This window comes from Scyliorhinus canicula, chromosome 9 (genome assembly GCF_902713615.1).
Source record: "Scyliorhinus canicula chromosome 9, sScyCan1.1, whole genome shotgun sequence".
In the NCBI taxonomy this organism is placed as follows: domain Eukaryota; kingdom Metazoa; phylum Chordata; class Chondrichthyes; order Carcharhiniformes; family Scyliorhinidae; genus Scyliorhinus; species Scyliorhinus canicula.
Window position 1 is genome coordinate 25,454,062 of NC_052154.1, and position 11,757 is coordinate 25,465,818.

Here is an 11,757-nt window from a genome sequence, read left to right on the forward strand (position 1 = left end):
TTTAGAAGAAATTCTTTACTCGAGTGGTGAGAATGAGGATGTGGAACTCACTGCCACATGGAATAGTTGAAGCAAATTGAGTTGATGCAATTAAGATGAGGGTTTATCATCTCATTTGCCTTGTGTATACACATGATGGGGATAGGGTAAAGGTGTGGGCTATATAGGGTGATGTTTCCATGGGCCTGTGCAGACTCAATTACCTCCTTCTGCACTGTAAATTCTATGATCTATGAGGGAAAAGGTCATTGGGGGATAGAGGGAAAAGCTGGGAAGAAAGTACAGCACAGGAAGAACTTCAATTTCTCTAGTCCTTTGTATGGTGTAGACAGTATTTGTTCTGACATTTTTTTCATATTTTTAGCTTTTCTGACATATATGTAATGGACTATTTATCATTCCATTTACTTTGGGGAAACAATCTTTTTATTACGTGTCAACAGCTCTTTTATTCTAGTTTGCAGTCCATCTGACGTATAGCATTTTATTTTGTTGCATTTCCTACATTGCGTGATGTCCGTGACATTAATATCTCTGGATTGTGGCCACATATCTTGGTTCGTAGTCATGCGCATCTCAGGAAACCATCTAAAACATTTATGATAAAGGAAAAGATTATTCAGACACAAATGACCAAAATCTGACATTTCTGTCTGCACTTTAAGTAACAGTTTTTTAAAAGCTCCAGTTACAAAATTGAAGAAAGGCAGCGTTGAAAATAATTTTTTAAATTTAATGATGATTCATTGCTCAATTTCTGCTCTGGTCATCAACAAAACTCAAAGATATTTTGTTAAGATTTGAGATGGAATCTACATCTTGGAGGATTTGTGGTTTGTTTAAATTCTGTCGCTTGAGGTCGAACGTGACAGGTTTGCTGAGCTTGCGTCTAAGATTGAAATTATGATCTTAGCCCACAGTTTAAGATCTCCATGGAATGCTTTGATTTTCGTTCTTCCACTCGGCATCAGCAACTCTCTTGGAGACAGCAAATCTTCACACATAGAGCGGGATATTATGGCCCCTCTCACCGGTGGGATTTTCCAGTCCTATCAAAGTAAATGGACCTTTGAATGTCTCGTCGCGTTTCCTGGCCCCGTCCCCTACCCCGACACGGCTGTGAAATTAGCCATGATCTTGGGAGACAAACTATATTGTTTTCTAGTCCATTCTATTCCTGAGTTATTTCCCAAAAGAGTTAGATTTCCTATATGAATCTAAGTATCAGCCATGATTTTCATTAATAGTTTTTCAGCTGATTGTTCAGATTGGATGTGCCATGTGCTGTGAGAGTGAACTCTATGGTTTGTGGAAGCTCCAGGTTTGACCCCTTGCCGATACTGAGTTAGCTCAATGTTGGACAACAGTTACACCCTCTGCTGCTGGGCCACAGATCTGAAAAATCTGCTGTTGTTCATGTTCCATCCTTGTCTATGCCAAGTGATCTCTGCTGGGTGTGCCCATGCATCCATGGTGGCTGTAGATAGCATTAGACTTGGATAAGGTAGAGGAACTCTCTAGTGTTGCACCTAAAATAATACTGTTGTATTTTAGCAGTCATACAGTCTTAGTCCTTCTGTCGCTTGGCACTTAATCTTTCCAGCCATGAGTGTAATTTATTTGATATGTGAGAGCTAGATTAATGGGTGGTGTACCTCAAGGCTCCAGTTTTGTAAGTGGAGCGCCCTAATGAAACCACACCAAAAGTTCAAGATGTAATGTCAAATGGTTCATTTCACTCCTACACTGATACTTTCCCCCTTCTTTGTAGGTGGTGCAGGAGAGCGTCTGCTGATGCCTGGGACTGGCTTCTTGACTCTGGGAGCTGCAGGAGCTCTGGCATTCTGCCAGGTTGTCAGAGAGGAGTACCCTGATGTCCCATGCAAACTGAATGAGGTAAAGATTTTAATAAGAACTCGCTAAGCCCCAAGTGAGGGAAACAGAGGAAATTACTTTCTAAGTGTTACATTTCAGCAAGATAAAATGAAAACAACATTGGATTCTAACTGCTTTCTACACAAGCTTAAATATCAGTATTTTCAGACAGTTCCTTTAGATTTTCTTCTACGTGTGAGATGCTTTAGATTGTGAATGAAATAGACATCTATATATCTTGTATTTGAGTTTGAACTTTGTTTGCTCTCTTGCATCAGAAAGAGTAGTTCCCAAACTTTTCAATTACTTCTGATATCAGTACTACTAATTGATCTTTTAAGCTCAGCTTTTCATTGTCAATATTAGTTACATCTGGAGTTGTGTTTTCACACAAAGTAACTTGAACTGAAAGAGTTAAGCCTGAGTCAGCATAGAGGACTCCCTCTAACTATAGTTGGGGTACAGTAAGAAGTCTTACAACACCAGGTTCTTACTGTGCTCACCCCAGTCCAACGCCGGCATCTCCACATTATAGTTGGGGTAACGCTGGATAAACTCTTCCCAACTTTCATGTGAACATTTCAATGTCAGGATTGGGGATCTGCTTTAAAAAAAAAAGATACTTTAAAAGTCCCCACAAATCAGTTTGTCATGTAAACATTTAGACATTTTATGGCCTGGATTTTGGATTAGAAATTACAGTGGAACTGTCAGCATTCACCATCATTACCTTTTTGAAGGATTCACATACGCAATTAAACCTGGAAACCAAGAAACTGACATCAGTGAATCTATACTTTGCCATAGCATGTGCTGTTAAAATCCTCACAGATTGCAATTGAGTAGAAATCACTGAACTGATGAGAACTTTCATTTTATTGAAAAGGTCATGCCTTGTTGAATGATGTACGGTTGGGTTTCTAATTATGCACAATGATCATAGTTACTGCTGAACAACCTCGCTGTACCTGAAAAACTAATTTTATAATTGTGGAATGTCAAATTTCTTCTTTTTCTCCATTAAGATAAAAAAATCGTATTTAATTTTTTTTGACGTTTTCCATAATATTTCAGTTTCTACCTTAATCCCATGTGTATGTTCTAGTCATTTATTTTGCTCCCTGTAAGATTAAAGTGAAAAGAATCAATGCATTTTACTTCCAGGTTTGCTGTCTGTGAGAATACTTCAGTGTGATTGGTTGCGTACCCTGATTGATGACCTAATTTTTACTAGATGCCTGGAGATCCCCTTGACTTGGTGCCAGATTCAAACTGATGTCAGGAAAGGGAAAATCCATGTCGCAGAGATTGCCATGTCCCTGCGGGAAGCTTTCTTCCTGGTCAATCGCGCATTCTGTTGCTTTGTTGCTGATCACGAAATAGGGGCTGTAACGTTTACTTTTTAGAAACATGGAAATTCCAGTAATATGTGGTCAGTCGGTTAATTTCATTGCTTATTGTTCTATCTGACAGGTGAAACTTAACATGGGTGTTGCAACCCCGGACCGGCTTGCTCCTGGTTTTGTGAATCATTTGGACGTGGGTGAAGCAATAGCCACTGTTTTGGAGAAGAAATCTGTTTCACATCATGTGTTCTGTGTGAATACCCCAGCTGACCTCAAAACCTTAATTGTGGAAGGGAAAGTCTGAAAGTGAAGATATTCCAAGTTGGCATGCCCAATCACCACTCCATTTTGCATGTATAGTTTATTTTAAAAGTCCTATAACACTACAGTAGTGTGCACTTTACCATAGAACCGGCGATGTGTCAATCAGTGTGTGTACCTAATCTTAGCACTTAGAGCTAAAGAAAGTGAAGCTTCGCGTTTATATAGGTGATATGTTTATTGTCACTGTATGACAGTTAGAATGCAAATAAAAACTTAAATTAGATCCCAAAGCCATATGTTGTGTTTGGCTAAATAGCCTGGAATATAGCTCCACGTATGTCCTCCAGAATATTCAGGTTCCAAACTGATATAGGATAGAAGACTAAAATCACATATAACAATTTGTTTCGCTTTTCATTGTTGTTGTTCACATCAATGTCTCCCAAAGTTCCAGAAATTTTATTTACACATCAAATAAGGAGGTGAAGCCGAATCTGATTTTTGCAGCGGTTGAACAACATCTTTTTGTTTTGTGTTCAAAGACAGCACTCAGTCCAGATTAACATATATTTTTGGCCTCAAGGGTTTGTAGTCGAATGAATGACTGATCAAGATTATTTTTTCACTCCCTCTTGTAAATGAGCAAATGGCGTTTTCACAGTTTGGATCTGTGTTTCAAATCCTGCCACATCAAAGTGGTCCAGGTTTGAATTGTTCTGAGCCACACTGGAATGTGTGTCCCCCTAGTGCTGTGTTGTATCCACCTGCTGTATATAAACACCAAATACGCAGTAAGACTGTGTTTAATTTCTCCAACATTTTTAATGCTGATCACAACGAGGTTTGAACAAGTCAGTTTTGTTCAAAGAGTACATGAAAGTTGTCGATTACTTGGGAAACAACATGTCCATGTGATAAAGTGAAAAGAGATATTGTGATGCCATTAATTCATCCTCCAATCTTACTTAAATGTGTATTGCACTTACCTGAAAACATTGCCTAAAGTTACAGGTCTGTGGGCAGCTTAGCCAACTATTATTACCATTGAATATTATTTCATAGTCTGGCTAGAAAGCTTAGGGATCATCATGCCTGCTTTTGAATTAATTGCCCTTTTTATGATACCCAGGAAAATGAAAAACTATGAATCATCGATTGATCTGAACAAAAATGATTTCTATAATAAGACTTGGCATAAGACTTGTTCCTTGCATGATTTGGAAAAAGCTTGACCAGTCATACAAATGTCACATCATTGGAGTTCAGAAAATGTTTGAAGCACTTCTTTTAGCCAAACTATGTTTACAACAAACTAAGAGAATCTTTTTGGAAAGTCCCATATCTAGCATCATTTTTTATGCCATAGTTCCTAAAATTTTAAGGAACAGCAAAATCAAGAAACCTAGTATTGATGTCAGTATATATAAATGTCTTCTATTTCTAAGGCATCTTATGGGCAAATGTTAGAGAAGATTAACACTCTCCCAAATGCACAAATAATCCCAAACATAAAATAACAATGAACATGCATGTCAACACTCAAATTCAATCAGGAGTAAGAAAGGGACATTCAATGTCATTGTTCTAAAAGACACAGTTTGGATTAATGTGACAAGGTTCATCTTTGAAAGGCACATCTTCCCTTTCGGTATTTTGTAGTTTTAGTATCAAAGTAAGTTGCCGGCTACTTTAGTTAACCTATAGGACTTTGGTCATTTGCCATTCTTAATGTGAGTTGTGTTTAACCAACATTACATATTCATTGCAGCAGATGAATAATTAGTCTAAGTGTTGTCTTGCAACTTTAAAAAATAATATTTCCTCTGTAATATGTGGCTAATGGTCATTATTATTTGATGTAAATTGCTATTTGTCATTTCTGTTGCATGTTTTAATAAATATAATTTATAAAGATAAATGTTTTTGTTTTAAATGTTGGTAAGAATAGATTTATGTTTATTGCTGGATTACAATCTAATTTATCTTTTAATTAATGCTTTGCACATTACACCAAGCGTGGGGTTTTCCGACCCTTGCCATCGGTGGGATCTTCCATCCCACCAAAAATGACCCCCGCCCCCCACCCCATGGCGGGAATCGTTGGCAGCGGGAGGGACGAGCCATGCAAAATGCCGGGAGATCCTCGGCGACTCACCTTCTCCACCGAAAAACACATTAATATGGTGGTGGTGGGGGGGGGGGGAGGGAGGGATCCGGCTCCAAATAAACGTGATTCATCCTTGTATCAATCAGCAGTCTGTTATGATGGTCACATATTTTACCATGGGTATAATGGTACATAACTTACAAAAACTGAGATGGAATCTGATCCTAAATCCACCTGATTTTTCGTCTCTCATGGCCTCGTATACCCAATTTTCAACCTTCTGATGAAGTTCTTCATGCTGCAGGCCAAGTGGATCTCGGCGACCCCTCTCCCCTTCCCACACATTCTGTTCCCCTGCATCTTGCCTTTTGTGCAATCCACACTTCTTTGACTCTCCCTTTAGCGGCTGTTTTTACCTTTCCAGGTCTCAACCCTGCTGATAAAAGTTTAACAAAAGAAAGAAATTAAACATGAAAAATTAATTATATTACACTGGACACAATCGATGGAAATACCTCATTAAAGTAAAAGAAAAATATTCATAGTTCTTTCACTCCAGTTATATTTTTACAGACACTTACAAATGCAGAAAGATTAAACAATTTACCATATCAATCTTAAACTCCAATATACATGTGAACCAGCAAGTGAAGTGTGTCAAAGACACTTCACTTCATTAAATTTGCTCTTACTAGAAAAAAGCAGGCGGAGCAATGATGAGAATGAGCAAGGCTTCTCCAATGTGCCATTGACAGTGGAGGATGAAGAAACTTGGAAGAAATCTAGCCAGCCCCTTTCTGCCTGGACTCTCCACGGAGAACTTGGCTGTGTGTGACAGCAGGAATGACAACAACATATTCCCAATTCAAAACAGTTTCACACCTTCCCTTCTCTTTGTCACAGGCAACCGCAGCATCTGTTCAGCCACAATTTACCAATTAACATTCCAAACCAAATTTGTGAATGAAATCATGCCACATTGCATACAAAAGTCAGCGAATCACCCTTATAAATGTCTTTACTGTCGGTTTTCCGTGTGCTTTTTGCCCATCCTAGTGCTCCTAGGCAGTGCTACCTCAGTGGCTGTTCGATGCAGGACATTATACATTGTCTTGAAGGACAAACTCAAAAACCTCCGGTTCTCCATTTCAGATGTACCACTACAGCAAGGAGGCAGCAGCTTGGGTTGTCTGACTGCCCAGCAACAGCAAAGGCACAGAGCAGTCACAAGCGGCAGGAGTGGGATCACGAATCTTGGTACCCTGGGAGAGGATGCCAAAGATCCCACCGTAATTTTCGAAGATGTGCGGGGGAATGTTCCCGGGCCTCACAGAAAAAACAGATTACCTGGGGATTTATCTTCTCATTTGCTGTCTTGTGGGACCTAACTGTGTACATTTTTGTCACTACACTTCCTATATCACAGCAGTCACCACATGTTAAAAAATATTCAATTCGCTGTAAAATGCTTTGGAACATCCTGAAAGGTGCGATATAAATGCAATCTTTCAATTACAACAATCAACAAATTTGCAAATGATTAAACTGTTGGAACAATTGCCCTGCAAATATTAAAATTGTTGGCTTAGTGATGTAACATAAAAATTGAGTTTTAGTTACAGAAGAAAGTCCAACTAAGCATCAGGTTTGGAAGCAGTATTATCATAGAATTTACAGTGCAGAAGGAGGCCATTCAGCCCATCGAGTCTGCACCGGCTCTTGGAAAGAGCACCCTACCCAAGGTCAACAACTCCACCCTATCCCCATAACCCCATAACTCAGTAACCCCACCCAACACTAAGGCCAATTTTGGACTCTAGGAGAAATTTATCATGGCCAATCCACCTAACCTGCACATCTTTGGACTGTGGGAGGAAACCGGAGCACCCGGAGGAAACCCACGCACATACGGGGAGGATGTGCAGACTCCGCATAGACAGTGACCCAAGCCGGAATTCAACCTGGGACCCTGGAGCTGTGAAGGGATTGTGCTATCCACAATGCTACCGTGCTGCGGTAAATGGACATTTTTTTTAATACCTCCATCCAATTATATGCCTTTACTTGGAATATTTAAGTAGAATATTTGATCTTTTCAATATTATTAATATATCACAAGATGCAGGATAACCATGGATAGCTAAGGACTTTTGAAAGGTTTTAGATCATTCATACACTCCCACGGTAGTGATTCATTATTTCTTTCAAATCACTGATGCTATTCCAAAGTCCACACCATGTGCTTCTTAAATATACATTTTACTAATTGTGAGCTGAATAATACATGGCAAAAACAGGCCTATTAACTACCCGTGTCAACATATTAGCAGGCACGATGACTTTAGATCACATTCCTGGTGTCATCACATCTGTTTGCGATAATGTGGCAAGCGGGCAGGCTTAGAAATTGGCAGCCTGCCCACCTTATTTAAATTCAATTTAATTGCTTAGTTAAGCTTGTTAATGTGGCAATTGACTGGAATAATACATGCTGGGAGCAATAAAACGTTTCGAGACTTCCAATAACACTCATCATGGGATGATTCTATACTCTTGAGTCCTGAGTGCTCACCCAGGCCATGTGACCCTTTACTTTGTTGTGTTGCCATTAAGGGAACAGTCACCACAGATGGGTATCTTGTTTTTATCATTGAAAGGGTGGTGGGTTAAAAGTCGCCTTAGTTTTTGCCTCAGCAGTTCAGGCGGCTGTATGTGCTGCTGGAAGTTATATTTTCAGCAGATCAGACGTGTACATCGATTAACAGGAAGGGCTATCATACTTTAAATATCCAGTTGGGCTGCGACCACAATCAAAGAATCATGGATGCATGCACTAGGTACCCAGGCAACAGTCAACAGATCCTCCAGATCTTCCAGGTGCTAGACATGTCCAAGACACATTCAATGGACCTGATGCCCTGGATGGTTGCCTTCTGGGTGACAAGGGGTCTCCTTTGAAGAGATGGCTTATGGCGCACCTGTGAGGGCCCCGACAATAGAAACAGAGAGGAGCTACAAAGACCCAGCCACGGAACCTCCTGGGCCATGGACGAGCAGTCCATCGGACTGCTAAAGATCAGCTTCTGATGCCTGGATAGAAGTCAAGGAGCACTGCAATACACTCCATCCAATGTCACACTGATGTTCATTATGTGCTGTGCTGTGCATAGCCTCACCATTCAGAAAGGGGATACCCAAGAGGAAGAGGAAATGGAAAATAGCTGGAATTGCTCTGATGATGAGGTCGATGAAGAGGTGAGGGAACACAACAATGGAGAGATGCAAGATCCTGCACAGGAGAGTATGGATAACCATGACAGAGGGAGGCCTTGATTAAACAGATATTCTAGCAAGTCAAGCATTCTTGGCCTCAGAGATACTTTTACTGGCTGTACCTTGACGCCAATCCATCTAGACTATGAGTTCACTGAGAAAGCCCTGTCAGCACACTCACCATCTCAACACCTTAGGCATTGTTGCATCTTGAACAGTATTCATTGCTTACAATTCAGGAATCTTTTCCCCATTACCTCTCTTTGAAGTTTGTAAACATTGGGGTTTCAGCACTTAGAGTCACTCATCCATGAAAGGAGATGACTGGATCAAGGCTGCAGCTGTTTTGTGGAAGCTGTCAATCACAGTGCACTAGAAATGACAGACTGGCTTGCAGCGACAGGATCTGAGGGGTTTAAACACAGGTCACAGCTGTTCTCCTTCCAGGATTGGAGCTTCCAGGTAAGTGTTACAGCTGTAAATTTCCTCATTGCTCCTGTCTGGACTGCTCTCTAGCTTCCAGACAGGGGTCTCTTTTCTGTGCGGGGGAAGGGGGAACGGGACGGTCTGTGGGCAGGATTCCCTTTAGTCAGCAGGACCTTGGAGGGGGTCCCTTTGGTTCGGGGTCTCTTCAGTTAGGGGATTCCAGGGGGTCTCCCTATTAAGGGGAGGTTGGGGTGTGTCATTATTAAGGGGGTACATGTAGGGGGTCTGCCTAGTTAGGGTGTCCCTGCGAGGGAGAGTGGGGGTTGGATCACCCCTGTACATGGGGGAAGGGGGGAACCCAGGCAATGGGTGGAGGGCTGCTTTACTGTCTGGGGGGTGGCCGGCTGCAAGACTTCGCTATTGGACCGCCACTCAAAATGGCGGCCCGTTAGGGGGATTCCCTTGGGAATCCCGAGTATACCTCGGCCTGCATAAATTTGCATGGCAAGGGATATTGAATTACTTTTCGATTTATGCTCCCAGGGAGAACGTAAATCGATAACAATTCTCTTCTGGTGGGAGAACATAGGGCGAGATTCTCCGTTTCCTGACGTCGATGTCGTAATTGGTGATCGGGTGGAGAATCCCTTTTACTACAAAATCAGGGGCTTCGGCTGTTTGACACAAATTTTGCATGCTCCGCCCCCTCTGAAATGGCATCATCACGGCACGTGCTGCACACCGTTGGGACGGCCTGAGCCCGTCACCTGAAGGCTCTTCCCTGATGCTTTACCCCCGATGGGCCGAGTTCATGAGAGCACGGGGGACATGTGGTGCCAGCCATACGGGAACCTGATGTGGCGGCTGCGGACCATGTCCAGCGCTGGCATAGTCGGGCGGGAGCCGTTCTACTACCCGGGGGGGGGGCTTCCACAAGGGCTGGGGGGACCGGTGGGGGGTGGCCAGGGGATGGTGAGGGGGTGTCCAGTGGGGCACTATCTGATAGGTCGGGTCCGCGCACGGCCGGCGCCATGTTGTACGATGTGACCACTGCAGGTTGTTGCCATACGCATGCATGGTCACGGATCTGCCAATTCTCCGGCCGTTTATTTTGTGGAGGCTGGAGATTTTACGTGGCGTGGATGCTAGCCACTCAATGGTCGCAGCATCGGTGAGGGGGCGCCGCCGATTTTTTCCACATAAAATGCCACAGATCCTCCGCACTTAGCCTCAGAATTGGAGAATTTGGTCAATAATCTCCCAAACGGAGAATCTCGCCACCGATTGAACTTCATAACGACAGTTTTAACTTCAGTTGGTTTTCTTATAAACATTCTTAAAATATTTTATTCCAATTAAGGGGCAATTTAGCACGGCCAATCCACCTATCCCGCACATCTTTAGGTTGTAGGGGTCAGACCCACACAGTAGTGCTTCTTGAGTGGGCACAATTGTGTGACTAGTCTGATGACAAGCATGTCAATTGAGCTCAAGCTAAATGGTCTTAGCTGCAACAATGTGCTTATCTTCACCATGTTTTTCCATTTTCCTTGCAATTGTCTTCATCCCACCGCCCTGTGCTCCCCACCACTGTGGTTGTGTGGCACCTTCAGTCTGTGATGATGCCCCACCCACCCTCCAATGGCACTGGAGCCTGTGACCTAGGCTTCCCTTCCCTCAGTTCAGGCTGCACTTGAGTCCATGTACCAGGCTTCCCTTCACCCCCACATTAAAGCCTGCACCCCAGCCCCACAAGGCAGCCAATAAGAAGCTGACTGTGTAGTCCTGTCTATGAACCCCGCACATCTCTCCAAAGATCTGAGCCGTTCCCCGGGCATTGTTCCAGCTTGCGTGCATTCACCTCTGAACTCTCCTCGGCGTTCTGCTGGCCAGCTGCATATCTTTTGAGTTTCGTCGTACCTTATGCCGTCTGACATCATGCCGTCGTGGAAGCTTAATTTGATGTAGGGGCATGATTCTGGAGTGTGGGCCCGATATTGATCTGCTAATGTATTACAATGAGGTTTCTGAGGTTGAACGACAGGGAACACAGCCTGCCACTGAAGGGGTAAGGGGATGATCATGTCCTGCTTTTGTGGTGACGGGAAATGCGTCTAAGACCTTCCCGCGATATGCAAATAGCAGCAGAAAATCCGAGGCTCTGTGTCTAACAATACAATTTAATATCAAAATGCTGTCGCGATCACGACACAATTCTGTTTATGAGTGTATTGCAGCTTGAAACATTGCGTATAAATATAGTTATCATTGTCTTCTCCCCAAAAATCTGATAATAGCTGAAGCATTATTGCTTCTAATGCTGTAAACATCATTTATACGTCATTTGTGTGTCCCACTATAAGAAGAATAAAAGGGAGAGCTCGTACTTCGAATAGAATTCGTATAGGCACTTAATTGTTTTTTAAATATTAAGATTTGTCCCAAATTGTGACAGGTTATGTATGA

At 42.4% G+C, this 11,757-nt stretch overlaps 1 protein-coding gene and 1 long non-coding RNA gene across 2 annotated transcripts in view; one reads left to right on the plus strand and one right to left on the minus strand.

Annotated features, from left to right (window-relative positions):
* The window catches only part of si:dkey-238o13.4 (uncharacterized protein LOC560780 homolog), a 40,748-nt gene extending 35,888 nt beyond the window's left edge, over positions 1-4,860 (plus strand). Inside the window, exons 5-6 of the mRNA XM_038806368.1 lie at positions 1,772-1,896; positions 3,349-4,860. Coding sequence (XP_038662296.1) covers positions 1,772-1,896; positions 3,349-3,525 — 302 coding nt within the window. The 3' untranslated portion in view covers positions 3,526-4,860. The remainder of the gene's footprint in view (positions 1-1,771; positions 1,897-3,348) is intronic.
* On the minus strand, positions 173-11,351 carry LOC119971172. Its single transcript, XR_005461762.1, has 3 exons — positions 11,153-11,351; positions 5,794-6,028; positions 173-588 (listed from the first exon to the last, which is right to left on the minus strand). It is a non-coding gene; the product is annotated as an uncharacterized LOC119971172 (long non-coding RNA).
* Positions 11,352-11,757: the final 406 nt, after the last annotated feature.